At 42.5% G+C, this 16,380-nt stretch overlaps 1 protein-coding gene across 3 annotated transcripts in view; it reads left to right on the forward strand.

Annotated features, from left to right (window-relative positions):
- TUBGCP4 (tubulin gamma complex component 4) overlaps positions 1-16,380 on the forward strand; it is a 491,481-nt gene that overhangs the window by 51,266 nt on the left and 423,835 nt on the right. For all 3 annotated transcript variants that reach the window (XM_085644307.1, XM_085644309.1, XM_085644310.1), the window contains exons 2-4: positions 8,796-8,924; positions 10,377-10,499; positions 12,052-12,105. In XM_085644307.1, coding sequence (XP_085500433.1) covers positions 8,796-8,924; positions 10,377-10,499; positions 12,052-12,105 — 306 coding nt within the window. The remainder of the gene's footprint in view (positions 1-8,795; positions 8,925-10,376; positions 10,500-12,051; positions 12,106-16,380) is intronic.

The raw sequence follows: 16,380 nt of genomic DNA on the forward strand, positions 1-16,380 counted from the left end.
AGGGCCTATGGGGCCAAGCAATTACAACAAGAAAACTTCTTTTTGTTAGAGCCACAACCGCCCTTGTTAATTTTGCCCAAAAATTAGGAAGAAGACCGCCCCTGGAACTGATAAAAATATATAAGGCAAAATGTACAAGTGTAGCAACATATGGGGCAGGGATATGGGGCCATCGGAATGTCTCCGAATTGCAAAAAGTGGAAAATGCTTTCCTTAGATACTTATTGGCGGTTCCGGCTTCTACGTCCACTTACGTTTGCCATGCTGAGTTGGGAGTTTTATATATTACGGATATTATAAAAATCCAACCCCCAATTCTCTGGCATCGTATTTGGAAGTCTGAGTCAAACCGCCTTAATCAGGCAGTCCTTCTGGACGCCCTTAAATTGGACCACTGTCTCGACATAAAATGGATCAAATATGTGAAGGATTTTATGACAGACATTGGCAACCCTGAATATTTTAATAATCCTCCTTCCATGTTACCTATCTCAAGGAAAGATTTTAAGAAACGCTGTATGTATCACATGGAGAGCCTGAGATTTGCGAGTGAAGCTACAAAACCGTCTGTTCGCCAAAATCTCATGATATCATCTTCATTTGGCATGCAATCGTACCTATACAAATCTGATAAAAGATACGATCGATTTGTTCTCACTCGCTTTCGATTGAATATTTTTCATAGGCTGGTGACATTCCCAACTGTTAATAATTGGTCAAATGAACTACCACACTGCCCATGTGATTCTGTCTCCACGCAATCAACCATCCATGCAATTTTATTCTGTAAATTTTATGAAGATTTGAGAAGGAAATGGATAAAACCAATACTCAAAATTTGGGGTATCCGCCAATGTCGCCCAGCATTTCTGGCCCTTCAATGTCTCGATAATGATTGCGTAAACTACAATATTATTGCCTTTTTAAAAAGTTTGATCAAATGTCGAAATAATATTGATTCAGGTCCATTGTGACAAGGACAAAAGTAGAACGTTAGACAAACAAAACCAAACGTTGTTTTGGATTTATCCCCCTAAGCATCATAACAATGCAGTAGGGGGTGCTTGCTTCTTCCTTTTGTTCTAAAGCTGTAATCTAATCTCATTGCCCCAGGAAAATGAATGCTAAATATGGGATTAATGTTCTGTATTTTTATCATCGTCATTGCCCACTCATCATTTTAATTCTTTAACTATTAAAATGATATGTTGTCCTTTTGTGTCTACTTGCTGCTATATTCTGTATTAATATTAATTAGAGCCTTGTAAATGAGTTTATGTTGGCATATGGTGTGTAAATATATTTTTAAAAAACTATCTGTTTTTAAATGTTTAAGACGATCTGTTAAATTGTACATGCTTTTATGGATAGAAATTAACTTTTCGAATAAAGCTTATTCTGATTCTGACTGGTGTGCGGCACACTTGACCACTGCCACTTCCTTTGGTAATTGTATTGCTTCAAGTAATTATTTGACAAATTTTCAATTTTTAATGGGAGAGCCTGAAGAAGTCAAAGTCTCGCTGCATCCAAAGCTGGCCAAAGTCATGCACAACCCCGTAACCATACTGACTGTCAGTGTAAATGGTTACTCTCCAATTCTTTCCCTTTTTGCAGGCTTTAATTAAAGCAATCAATTAGGCTATTTGTGCAGACCTGACTCCTGGTAAATAGGATGCTTCGACTATTTCAGCCAATGTACACACAGCATAAGCAGCACTTAATCCTCCTTCTTCATGACGCATGCATGAACCATCTACAAAGAATTCATGCTCAGCATTTTTTAATGGCTCATCTTGAATGTCTGGACGTGGTTTTGTACTAAGTTCTGTTACATCAAGACAATCATGTTCCAGGTCATCTTTTACTTCCTCATTGTATGGATCTGGTAACAGAGTGGCTGGTTTAAGTACAGTACATCGAACAATGGTCACATTTTCTGCACCTAAAATGATCCTTTCATACTTGGTTAATCTTCTTGGTGTAAGGTACTGTGTACGGGTTCGTGTTAAGAGAATAATGATTGCATGGGGAACATATACCTTTACAGGGTGTCCCATCACAATTGTCTCACTTTGCTCCAGACTCACATATGTTGCTGTCACAGCTTTTAGGCATCCTGGCAAAGCGGATGCTACAGGATCTAAGGTAGCAGAAAAGTATGTCACTGGGTGTCGCATCAGGCCATGAATCTGAGTTAGAACTGAGAGGGCACAATTATCTCTCTCACAACAAAATAATGCAAAGTCTTTTGCATAGTCGTGCATACCTAAAGCAGGGGCTTCACATAAACAATCTCGTAATTTCAGAAAGGATTTCATACTCTCATCACCCCATTCTATCTGTTCTTTTGCTCGTTTCTTTGTCATTTGTATCAGGGGTTTCGCCAGCATGGAGAACACCATAGTCCACTGTCTGCAATATCCAACTACCCCTAGGAACATTCTTATTTCCGTCTGGGTTTGCGGCAACTTCATTTGTTTTATTATTTTTATTCTTTCGGAGGTCACTCTCCTTTCTCCGCGTTCTATCTGGTGTCCCGGATATTTCACTTCTTTTCTGCAAAGCTGTAACTTCTCAGGGGATACTTTATGTCCACCTTTGGCTAAATGGTTCAGCAAAGCTATGGAATCTGTCACACAGTCACTTTTTGTTTTTGAAGCGACTTAAAGATCATCAATATATTGTACGAGGACAGATTCTTTAAGTATTACCAAAGTTTCAAGAAATGTTTTCAAAATCTGATTGAAACTGGATTGACTTTCTGTGTACCCTTGAGGGACACGATTCCAAGCATAAACAGGATCATCAAATTTAAAAGAAAATAAAAACTGGCTATGTGGATGCAATGGAATGGAGAAGAAAGCATGACATAAATCAATCCCGGTAAACCACCTCGCGTTCCATGGTATTTGGTACAGAATCACTGTAGGGTTTGGCACCACTGGAGAATAGGGCACCACAATCTTATTAATCTTTCGTAAATCTTGAACTACCCTATATTTGCTGTTTGGTTTCTTAATACCAATTATAGGTGAGTTACAGGGACTACTTAACATTTCTTTTAATATGCCTTTTTCGACCATTCTGTTTATTTCTGCTGCAACACCCGCTTTGACTTCAAGACTCATTTTGTATTGTCGGGTGGTTGGAAAAAACGCACCTTTCTTTACGGTCACTTTTACAGGGTCTACATCTGTCAGTAATCCTACTTCTTTTCCAGTAAAATCCCACACATCTGGATTTACTGTCAATTTTACTTCTTTTGGCAAATCATCCTGGGTTATTATCAAATACAACTCATTTACTGGTGCTCCTTGCTTAGCTAACATGATTTTGTATATTCCGTCTTCAACTGGGCTTTGAATGGCAACACTATCTGGTGTGCAGAATATGGTACAATTAATTTTGCACAACAAATCTCTTCCTAATAAATTCACGGGACTGGAGTCGCATACTGCAAACTTGTGCATCTCTTTGAAGTTTCCAATGCATACTTCCATTGGCTTTGTAATAGGGGTCCTAATTTGTTTGTTGGAAACGCCCACTACTTGGATCGCTTCACCCGAGAGGGGTAAGTTTGGAATGTCTGCTGTTCTCACAGTAGAACGGGTAGCGTCAGTGACCAACAAAAAGGTGATGTCATTTCCCTCTACCTTCCTGTCGATATACGGACCTGACTGATCTACCGGTAAGGATGCGCCAAGTACGCAATCCTCATCCCCACCCTCTCAGGCACCGTCATTGATCTTGGTCCCCGAAATAGGGTTCCTGCAAAAGATAGTGTGATAGGTCATTTTTCTTACCACTTCCTTCTTGAAATCCGGTGTCCGTACTGTACTTGGCTTGACTCACAACTTTTGGCATAGGGGAAGGTGGCAATTGATTCTGCAGGTTTACAACCTGTTGTGGTTGACATATTATCACCTCATTCTGCGTCTGTGGATTTATATTTGGATTTGGGCTATTATTATTATTTGGTATATTCTTACACTCGTTCTTCCAATGCCCCAATTTTCCGCACCCATGACAAGGAAATTTCTTGTTTGCTTCTTCTCTACCTAAACCTTTTGGTTTTCCCCCATTTCCTTGCCCTTTTCAGATTTCCCTGCCATGTTATTTAACTGAATTTCTTGCTGTTCTGTCAATTTATTTTGAGCCCACATTACCTTTTCTTCTAAAATCTTTCGTCTATTGTCAATTTCATCTCCACAGTACTTTGCATATTTAAAAATTTCGTCAATTGGCTTTGCTTGCCAACACAGATTATGTTGCTTAATCATTTCAGAAATGTCCTTCTTTAATCCATTTATAAATTGATACACAATCCTTATTCTCAATGCATTCCACCCCACTATACTGTTTGAACACCTGTAGAAGGCGCTCCAAGTACGCATGGACTGATTCATCTTTTTCTTGAGTTGTTCTATCTATCTTTACCCAAGCTGTCTCTTTTGGGGGAATTTTCCCTTTCAAGAAAGGTATGACCTGGTTATATTTTCTCATTACTTCTTCAGGCGGGGCTCCCGTTTTCTTGTCTCTCGGGTACTCTCCAGTTGGCCAATCAACCGTAATTTTACACTCAGCCCACAAATCAGCTGGTACCACTATGTCAAACAAACAATGCAAATCTTTCAACAGAACTTTCAAAACCTTCACAAACCTTTCAACTTGTCTATTCCATTCCACAGGCTTCTCCCTCAGTTTTGGGAAATTATTTGTAAATGACAAAATATCCAGTCTAGTCCATGGGACATGTAGATAACCTTCCCTCGGACTTCTCTCATTGGATACAACCCTTCTGGTTTTTCTGTTTCTTTCATTAAATACTCTGATGTTACTCGAGTGGCCTGTGCTTCTTCCTTTTTCTTTGTCCACCTTGCCTTCCCCATTGTTGCAATATCGTCATCAATTCCTTAACTTGCAACTTTCTCCCAGAAATGTTCATATTTTCTAAATCCTTATCAGAAAATTCTGCTCTATAAGGTTTTTGAAGAACCTTGGATCTTTCCACATCAATTCCCATTTCTAAAGCTAGATTCATTAATTTTTCATGAAATATTTTTGTATTTCGAGTTATACTTCTGCAAATGAACAGCAATTCTTCTTCATTAAAAGTATTCAACCTCTCCAACCTTACATTTCCTGCTATTTTCTCTTCCAATTCTTTTCTTAGTTCATATAGATCTAGTATTTTGGCGGTGGATCGGGTTTTTCTATATCCCATGGGTATCTTTCTAACTCTTCTGGTGTTATTAGTGTGGCACTCTTTGTTCCGGTGGATGTCTCAATTCGCACCTCTTGTGACCTACCTGGTGTGACTCTTCTGAGTGTGTCATTTATTTGCCCTCTTATCGGCAAGTCCATTAAGGAAATTACTGACTCACAATCACTAGCTTGGTCATCGACTATTATTTTTCTTTTTTCCGATTCTATGATTGGTGTAGTCATGACAGGAGTTTTAGGACAGTTTGATTTATCTCCATACAACGGGACAACCGGATCTATAGTCACAGGTATAATTAGAGCTCCAGGATTGGTGTTTAACTGTGTTATCTTCTGTATTAATTCTTCTCTATTCTTATATATTGCCTCTCTTTCTTTTTCTTTGAGTACTCTTTCTATTGTTCCATCATGTACTACTTGTGGCACTAAGGGTGTCTCTAGGAGTGGAGCGCTCGGGGTAATTTTACTTGGCCTTCCTGATATGGCGGCGGACTTCTCATTAATATTTCATCTAAATAATCTTCATCAGTGTCTCCTCCACTTGTCATTAAGTGTTTTTTATTTTCTGTACATTTACCTCCTGTCTGTATATCAGCCATTAATACAGGATATAATCCCTCGGTTAACATGGCTTGTCACCATTGTTTCATTTGTGTGTCTCGAGTTTCACGTGGAAATTTTGGGTAGAAATTACTCAAATTTCTGCTACACCTCGGTCTATCTCGTTCAAATGCCTCAGTTTCCCATCCTTCTAATGCCTCATGCTGGGTCAACCTAGGTCTGGGTTCTAATTCATTCATTCTTGTACGCAGATTATATAAAATTCTCCCATTAAATGTTCCGTATTCTGGGAAAGCCAGAATTCCATCATCCTTTGTGTATTCGATCCTATTTTCTAACCATACACAAGTATGATAACCTCTCTCTAACATCATGTAGGATGCGGGAGTTTTCGGAGGACGAATGAGAATTCCTTCTCTAGTTTTAACAGGTTTATCTTTCTTGAAGTAATTCTTTACTTTCTGCATAAATTACATTTTCCTTTTCTCACCATGCATTTTTCGTGATCTTCCTCTTAAGTATTGCTAGTAAGCAAACCCTAAATATTTTCTATCTGGGCGACTCCCAATTAATGTGGGATCGTACATACACAATCCTTAATCTTTTATTATACCCACATGCATTTCACATTACTCAGTAAAATAAACATTTTATTCAACATTGTTGCATTCGCTGGGGTCATTCAGTCGACTCTCCTAGGATTCTTCATTCAAGGTATCCTTGACTGAGTGACATGGGTGCCGTCATGGGCTTCAGCCAATCTTTATGAGCATGCGCGTAGTAGGGATTCCAATCACCCTCCAAGGCCCAAATAAGAACTAATAATAAAATCAGAAAAAGACACATTAGAACACAGAAACAAATGATTTCACTGTATACCACTTATCTCTACTCTATCCCCATTTACTTATTTAAATCTTTTGCATTAGTGTTAAATACAGCTTCTGAGTTTTAGTTTATCAGCAGCAGGTGCATTGGCGTGTGAGTTCAAAGCTGCCATTTTTAGTGCAATTGCGCAGCTGCAAAAGATTCCCACCAAAAGCGACAGTGTCATACTACGTAGTTGCAGTAGTTGCATGCGCAAAAGAAATCCCGCGTTTTGTCGCCCATTTTAGAACATTCAAGTTACGGGTTAGTAATGCACATTGACAAGCTTCCTCTAGATAAAACTGTTCGTGATATTTGCAGTTTTAAGTATTCACATACAGATTGATTACATTGTTACATGTTATTTGAGAGGATTGAATCCAAGCAAGTTTCTTTTGCTCCATCAATCCCTGCTCCATCACCATTGCATTTACGGCATTTACTGCAACTAACAACAAAGTGATGGTAAGAATGCTTGGCTTAATCTTAGCCACTAGTGATCACTTGGGCTGATAATGTTTTTGCCCATTGTGCCAGAGACCAGTTTGGGCTGGACTGTTCCCGTAAAACCAAGACTGATATGCATGCCACTGGTTTCTATCTGAAGCAACTCTGTTGTGAAAAATAATTGACAGAAATGCAAACCCGAGCGATCATCCGTTGAGATTAAGATTCAGATTAATGTAAGGATTCCTTTCATCATTTTGGTATAGAGTATCAAGCAGTTAACTTGGGTGATCTGTCACAGGATTCCCATGCTGGAGCATAAGGAGTGCTCTTCAAGTTTTCATTGGCAGAAGGATTCTGCCTGCTGACGAGTCCCAGTGTACATAATGCCTATGGATTGCGCTCTAAAAGTGGAAGTATACAAGATAACACATTGTCATTATGGTGCTGGCCAGCACAGACAAAAGGGAGGTGGTGCTTAAAGTGGTGAGCACGAGCTGCGATGTAAGACTGCAGGGGGCTGGAATATCACCTTTTTCGTTCTAACTCCAGCTCAACCACACAACTTCAACTTCAGGGTGCAAGAAGGAACTGGGAGACCTGAATGTACAAGCTGCTGTTTGGCCCTCTTCTACATTCGGAGTCGCAGCTGAACACCACAACTGTTTTTAGATACACAGAGGCCGCAACGGCTTTCTTAGAAATGTTATGCTCTTGTTGCTCTGATGACCACGCTAACTGCGGCCAGGGTTTAGTTCTGTTCTTCTCTGCTCTCCTTTGGGATCCATAATAAGTGGTGTAATTGGGAGATGCAGATCTGTTGCTTTAGATGCGTATTTTTATAGCTCTTTATCGTCAATCAAACTCTCCAGATCCCGCCACATCCCCTTTTTTGCTCAATTTCATTTCCTCCTATTTTTGTGATAAGGGAACTGGTACTTTTCATAGATTGTATGTTCAAGACGAACACATTTACCTTTTTGTTTATCGAGGTGCAGTCGATTATGATTCCATGTTGGAAATGGCTATAAAAAATATTGAAACCAAAAGCAAAGAATGGAATTCTGCAGCTGTGGAAAAATAGAATTATTTGGACGGGGAAATTGGAGATGCAGGTCACGTGTGACTGGATGCGGTTGGTGGTTCTGTTTGCATTCAATAAGTGTGGGAATCCAAAGGGCCAAACGTAAATAAATAAGATTTTTTTTTAGCTTAAATACTGTAAAGAATAGCCTGCACGGAATCTAAGATTACATAAGCATTGTACCATACTTGAAAAGTGATCAGTGACTAATCAGTTTTATGTGATTCCTGCAATTTATAATCCTCATTGTTTTATGTTACATTTCCTGGACATTGATTTACACACTTGTATGATTCATTGTGGCAAGACCTGTTTGGAAGTAAAAATAAGAAAGCCTCCTTGTTGCCTGCAGGTTGCTGGTCCATACTGAATGCAGGCAACGAGAGGGCACTGATGAATTGTGTCCCCGTGTCTGAAAATGACACTAGGACAAATTTTGCATGTTTTCCAGGAATAGTTGAGGGAACCGGGTGCCCACAACTTTGCACCCCTGAATGTGATCCAACATATTTATAGACTTCTTGTCGGAAATGCCAACTTGTTTTCTCAACATGAGCCATTTACTTTCCTCTTCCCTTATGTTAAACCCTGTGTTGTTTGTTTGCCCAAGGTATCTCAGGAAATGCCCTTCCTCCATCCCAGTGAGACAAGCGTGTTGAATCGACTCTGCCGCCTTGGAACAGACTACATTCGTTTCACAGAGTTCATCGAGCAGTACACCGGCCACGTGCAGCAGCAGGTATGGGCGCGTGCCTCCTGATGCTTTGACGAACTCGCGCCTCCCATGGTGAGGTATGGCGTTGCAACTTCAACGTGTTTAATCGAGCATAGCGCGAGATCCAAGGTACAGCAATAATCGGACCCGGTCAGGGGCACAACTAGACCCAAACTTCGGGGGGGAGCTAACACTCCCAGCCAGGGCTGGCCCTTGCACTGGTCGCACACGGTGCAACAGTATATTTTGGCGCCCCTTCCCCATTTCCTCTTTCTCCATGAATTCCCTCACTACCACTCACCGTAAATGCACCTCATCTCTCTACAGCAACTTTCTGACAAACATTTCATTTATTTTTTATAGCGCTACTCATAGTTTACTCACACTCAGTTCTGTGATCTGCATGGTGCACGTTCTTTGTAGCAGGCACATTAACCCCCTGCACTGTGTGGGTGGCAGGAGTGCCCAGTGAGTGATGTAACAGTGTGAGAGTAGGGTTATAGTGACTGCAGGGTGAGTGAGGTGACCATATGAATTTGGGTGCAAATGTAAAGTGCAGAGTGGGACGAATTAGTGCATGGTTAGTGATGGGCTTCTTTGAGATTGCAGTTTGAGTAGTGAGGGGGACATGTGAGTGAAGTGTCATATGAATACAGGGTGAATAGTGTGCTCGTGTGACTGCAGGGTGAGGTACAGGGTGAACAGCACAAGTGCATTGTGAGAGCAGAGTGATCTCTGTGAGTGTAGGGTGAGCGAATGAATGGTATGAGTGCATGATGATCAGTGTAAGTGCATTGTGATCGCTGTGAGTGCAGGGTGAGCGTGACAGTGAAGGGTGATTTGAGGAGTGAGTTGTCTGAATGCAGGGTGCATTCCCAGACACTTGAGGTAACTCAGCATGTTATTGACGGCAGCGTAGGGCATTTTTGTTAAAATAATGAAACCTGTCCACTTATTTGCTTCCGTCTCACTTTTTGTACAGGACATGGCTTTAAAACTTCTCCATCTGCATACAAATTAAAATACACATCAGACTCCCAGTTCACAAGTAAACGTGACTCGAAGTCTGTCAAAAGTGAAACGTTTCAGTTATGACCTTGGCACTTGGTCAGGGGGTTTCCTTCTTCTGAGAAAAAAACATACAGCATTACCTGTGGTGACGTATGTTAAATAATACACGTTAACCAATTCGGTGTTGAAAGTAGGACACAGCTCGCTTTATTCTTCTCAATGTCAACCTGACCACTGTCAGTTCTGATTTACCATCTTTTCTGATAATTGCCGCTCAATTGAAGTAGAGAGTATACCGTTTGTATGTGACTAATGTCATAATTTGTGATTATTTCAATGCAACTCTCATTTAGGGTGTTATGGGGTTTTCAAGAGAAGTTTGTCTCTTGGTTACAGTCTTCTTTGGTCTCACGGAGGACTTCACCGAGAGGATAAATAATCTTTTTTATTTTTTTTATTTTTCAGGATCATCACCCATCCCAGCCGGGGCAATGTGGGTTACATGGGATGTACCTGAGGGCTTTCTGTACTGGACTTGATTCTTTGCTCCAGCCATACCGACAGTGTCTTCTTGACCTAGAGCAGGAGGTAAGAAACATCCCTGCAATAGTCTACTCACAGCCCTTCTAGGATAGAGGACCCTCTTCCTCTCCTTATTGTTATCTCTTGCTGCATACATTGTAAATGGAGAAGATTTCCTGTCTTTCTATTAGAGGAATGATGTCAAATATGATATTGCTGTTCTTAAGTGAACCTCTCCATCCATGTTGAAAAAATACACTGGTGATACGACTACTCCATCTCCTCTTACCCCAAAGAGGGGAATGTTTGAGTGTACATCCTTCCTCTGTCCATTATATATTTTGTGGGACAGTTTTCCTAATATATATATATATATATATATATATATATATATATATAGTCCCACAAAATATATATATACATACACACATCTGATGGGACAGTAGTTGTGCAGATCCAGACCCACAATTCATTGTGAATTATGGTGCTGTATCTTGCCTTTTGGCTTGGACGAGATACAGGTTCCCCAATGATTGGGGTCCTTTACCCCAATCATTGGGGTGAAGCACAAGAGATCAAGGTTAATTTGAGATGCAGGGTAAACCTGAGCTCTATTCCAGGGTGTAATACCTAAAAGGGTAAGATGGTTGCTTTTACCACACCTTCAACCCAATGGGATTATTTTACCATTTCCCAGTTGCATCTGTGCAGAGTTGATTTGATATTAATTTTATTTCGGGATGGTTAGAGAGTATATCTAGCAGGGGCGTAGCTAGGTCTGTAAGATTGAGGGGGGGTGGGAGGGGTGAGCTTCAGATTTCCCAACAATCACGCTGGCATATCTTATTAATATACATGATTTGAGAAGCAGAACATAAGGGGACGTAAGGGACAGTGGCAAGGGAGAGCAATGCGAATTGTTAGCGGTTCTTAAAACAAAATATATTGTAAAATAGCCAACATTTTTAAAGAACTTCTTCTAAACAGAGAAGATGGAGAGGATGAAAAAAAAATCCTTGGTGAAATCTGACTGAAACCCCCTGCAGACTACGTAATCCATTTAGAATGGGGGAGTAACCCTTGCCCCCCCTCCCCCAAAGCTACGCCCTGCACCTCAGGCCTCTTTAATCCACCACCAGACACCCCCTGACTCTTTATCTCACTCTTGAGGGTTCCTTTTCATCCCTTCTTTCTCATTTGTCACTGTTTTTCTGTCTTTCTACTTATTTCCCCCTTTTGCGTTTTTCTCTGGATCAAAGAATGTTGAGGAATAATAAGTGCTAGTACCCAGAAAAGGGGTGCAGGTAGGCCCCAACTGCAAACACGCTCTCAAATTAAGCACTGTGTAGACCTGTTCTTCTGCCTTGGAGGGGTAAGCAATGCAGTTTCCAATCTGGGTTAGAATATGGCTGTGCCACTGGTTCCATAGTTTATTGTGTAATGCAACTTCCTCTTTCGTTTTCACCAATGTATATGATATCTGATAAATTAATATAAAGAAAGGGATTTTGGGGCCTATAGCAGAAGAGATTTTCAGCGCCTTTTGATTCCAGATATTTGAGCTTTGATGTTTAGGACTGTCTAATTTAACTATGTTTTTTAATTTTTTTTTTTATAGTTCCTGGCAGATCCTCACCTCTCCATCTCGCATGTAAACTATTCCCTCGATCAGGTCGGTGTTCTCTTTTAAAAAGTTTGTTTTACTGTAATTGGCTGGTAGAGTGATGTGCTTTGAAGCATATTAAATATTAAACAATCAAAATGAGTTAGGTAGAGTCTAGTAGTATATTTAGAAATAAATAATAAAGTTTTAGTACTTTTTGATGATAAAATGTAGGGAAAGTGAAACAAAAATGGAGCAAGGAGTACTATGTTGAGTGAAGCAGGACACTAATGAGATGTAATGTACAAAGAACCGTCAAATGGGAGCCATGTACTTGGAGTCATCTTGCTTTTTAGGTCGAAACCTACTAGACAGCAGTTTGCTAACAACTTCTGGTGGTCATTCTGGGAGTGCATTCCACCCATTGCTTACCATTGGCTTTAGGGTTTGTACTCACAGCTGCTTATTTTCTATTTGCTGGCTTTATTTGTTTTAGGCTGTCCAGCTTGAGTTTGCCTGTCCAGTAGAACATTGCTTGTTAACTGTGTCCTTCTGGGTGCTCGTTTTCTGTAAACAGGCCTTTAAATCTTATTCTTATCTTGTCACATTTGCTGTACATTCAAAGAAAGAGGTCAAATATCAGGCTCTGTCTTCCGAGGGAGCTTCGTGTTTACTTTTTTCTCTGACTACAAAGTAAGAGGTTTTGCCTGACAATCTTGCTGTGAAACAAAATTCTTTTTTTCTAACACACAACAAAAATGAACTCGGCTGATACTTCAGAATATATCAGAATTAGAAAAGTACAAATTGTTTATTTTTAATAATTCTGAAGTGCGGTGGAAACAAATATTTGGATACGATCAGAGCACATCAATACACTGGTTGATGACATTTCCACGCATTCTTGTTTGTGCACAGTAAAACTGTATGTCTGCACAAATGTAATGGTCATTTTAATTAAACATGTGTTGTCTGTAATGGCAGTGTGATACCACACCTTGCATACTCCACACTGCGCCACTCCACTCTAATCCACTCTATGCCCCCACTATGTCACACCACTCCATTCTACAACTCTCCAGTCCACTCTAAGCTATGCCACTCCATTCTACGACCCTCCACTCTACAACCTTCTACTCCAGTCTGTTCCTTCACTGTACTGCCAATCCAACCTATGGCAGGCCACTTCACTTTACGCCACTGTACTTTGTCACTCCACTCTATGCCCCTCCACTCTATGCCCCTCCACTCTATGCCCCTCCACTCTATGCCCCTCCACTCTATGCCCCTCCACTCTATGCCCCTCCACTCCATGCCCCTCCACTCTATGCCCCTCCACTCCATGCCCCTCCACTCCATGCCCCTCCACTCCATGCCCCTCCACTCCATGCCCCTCCACTCTATGCCCCTCCACTCTATGCCCCTCCACTCTATGCCCCTCCACTCTATGCCCCTCCACTCTATGCCCCTCCACTCTATGCCCCTCCACTCTATGCCCCTCCACTCTATGCCCCTCCACTCTATGCCCCTCCACTCTATGCCCCTCCACTCTATGCCCCTCCACTCTATGCCCCTCCACTCTATGCCCCTCCACTCTATGCCCCTCCACTCTATGCCCCTCCACTCTATGCCCCTCCACTCTATGCCCCTCCACTCTATGCCCCTCCACTCTATGCCCCTCCACTCTATGCCCCTCCACTCTATGCCCCTCCACTCTATGCCCCTCCACTCTATGCCCCTCCACTCTATGCCCCTCCACTCTACGCCCCTCCACTCTACGCCCCTCTACCAAACTCCACTCCAGTATATCCCAATCTACCCCAATCCACTTTACTACAATCTACCCCACTCTAGTCTACTCCAGTCTAGACCACTCCACCATGATCTACCCCATTCCACTCTACAACAATCTACTCCACTTCAATCTACTATACTGCAATCTACCCCACCCCACTCCACTCTACCCCACTCCACTCTACCCCACTCCACTCTACCCCACTCCACTCTACCCCACTCCACTCTACCCCACTCCACTCTACCCCACTCCACTCTACCCCACTCCACTCTACCCCACTCCACTCTACCCCACTCCACCCTACCCCACTCCACCCTACCCCACTCCACCCTACCCCACTCTACCCTACCCCACTCTACCCTACCCCACTCTACCCTACCCCACTCTACCCTACCCCACTCTACCCTACCCCACTCTACCCTACCCCACTCTACCCTACCCCACTCTACCCTACCCCACTCTACCCTACCCCACTCTACCCTACCCCACTCTACCCTACCCCACTCTACCCTACCCCACTCTACCCTACCCCACTCTACCCTACCCCACTCCACTCTACACCAATCTACCCCACTCCACTTAAATTCACTTAATCTACCCCACTCCAATCTACCCCAACTGAACCCATTCTATTTAGTCTACCCCACTCCACTCCAATTTATCGGACTCCACTCCAATCTACCTCACTTCAGTATACCCAACCCCACTCCACTCTACCCTGCTCCAATTTACCCCACTCCACGCCAGCCTCCACAGCAGTCCAGTCCACCCCAATCGAATCTGACAGTCTACCCCACTCCAATCTACCCCACTGCAATTCATCCACTTTACCCCAATCTATCCCACTCCACGCCTCTGTACCCTAATCTACCCCACTCCACTGTCCCTCAGTTTACACCACTACATTCCAATCTACTCCTTTCCAATTTACCCAGCTCTAATCTACCCACTCCAATCTGCTCCACCCTACCCCACCCTACGCAGGTCACAACTTTACTATCTTCATATATTGTTGTGAGAGTTTTTCAGAATTATCTCCTAGAGCAATTCTAGATTACCTTCTCTGCTACTAGATTCCTTCAGCAGCCATTTTTAGTTTCAGACTTGTTGAAAAAGCATAGCGACCAATACCTTTAGTGACAGTTGGCAGAAGAACTTAATTATCTCATTATGGGTAGATTTTGCCCTGCTTTGTATAAACCCATTTGTCAGATACGGCCTTACAAAACTACACCATAGATTTAGAAACCCCTTCCCCTGTGCCCCCTCCGTGTATGGAGGTGATCCACTCCGCTTCAGTGCCAGGTAGGGACTGTTAGAATTCCCAAGATCCCTGGTTGGCTGAGGTAGGTACCGCAGGCCAAGCAGGGACCCGTGAACCCGAACGTTAGGGAAACGACAGGTCGCCTCGAGAGATAGCCCCCGCTCCACCCTCTTGGCAGCTTGGCATGAGCAGCCAGGCTTATCTTCATAGTTTCAAAGTTTCATAGAAAACATGTATATGTTTATAAAACGATATAATGCGACCAAACAATACTAAACCAACATATGCATGGGGGTAATGTTCCCCCTGGCCTATTATTATTGAGCTAAACTAAACAATCCTACGTAATCCTAATGTCGTTATATGCAGTTCGATATGCAACAGTCAAGTACTTCACAATATAAGAATAATGCCGCTCGTAATACAGTTATCTGGCGATTTGTACTGTCACTGTAATTCAATGCAGAAAGCAACAACGTGGTAAACTGTTATCCCCCGTAATGCAATGCGTACAATCCCCCTTCAGGTACTGTGTTAGGAAAAAGCAATGCAACGTGTAATACAGTTATCAGGCAATTCGTTATGCGAAACTAATGCAATGTGGAACACGTATATCCGGCAGTTCGGTATGCAACACTAATGCAATGTGTAATATGACAATCTGGCAGATCGTGATGCAGGTTTCAGACAATGCGTAACATCTATCAGGCAGTTTGTTATGCAAACCTAGTGCAATGCGTAACACACCTATCCGGCAGTTCGTTAGGCAAACTAATACAATGGGCAATACGACAAAACAGGCCGTCTGTTGTACAGAAATAAAGCAATGCGTTATACAATCATCAGATACTCTACTACGCAGAAGTAAGGCAATACGTAAGTTACTCCAGCACCATTCACGATTCCTCCGGCGATCTCTCCGCCACTCGTGCTGGCTTGCGGTTAGTCTCTGGCCACAGTTGCCCCCCACCCCACATGGTTAAGATAGAACACAGTAAATGCAGCTTCGCACTCATGGCCCGGTGCTGCCACTCCCTTGGCACACGGGCCCTCAATCCGAGCCGAAGCAGAGGCTCGCACTGCAGAACAGAGAGAGAGGCCGAGAGTGTCTCCCTCCGAGCCTGCGCCCCGCCCTGCCCCAGGAGTCGACACACGTTACCTGGGGGGGCGCAAATCCACTCTCCTCTCACAGCGACTTGGGCCTCCGATGCAATCTCTGACTTTCCGGGCAGATCCCTGGCTGCACACTACACCTGCACTCAGAGTCACTAAGACTCACAGGAAT

Source organism: Triturus cristatus, chromosome 3_1 (assembly GCF_964204655.1).
Source record: "Triturus cristatus chromosome 3_1, aTriCri1.1, whole genome shotgun sequence".
In the NCBI taxonomy this organism is placed as follows: domain Eukaryota; kingdom Metazoa; phylum Chordata; class Amphibia; order Caudata; family Salamandridae; genus Triturus; species Triturus cristatus.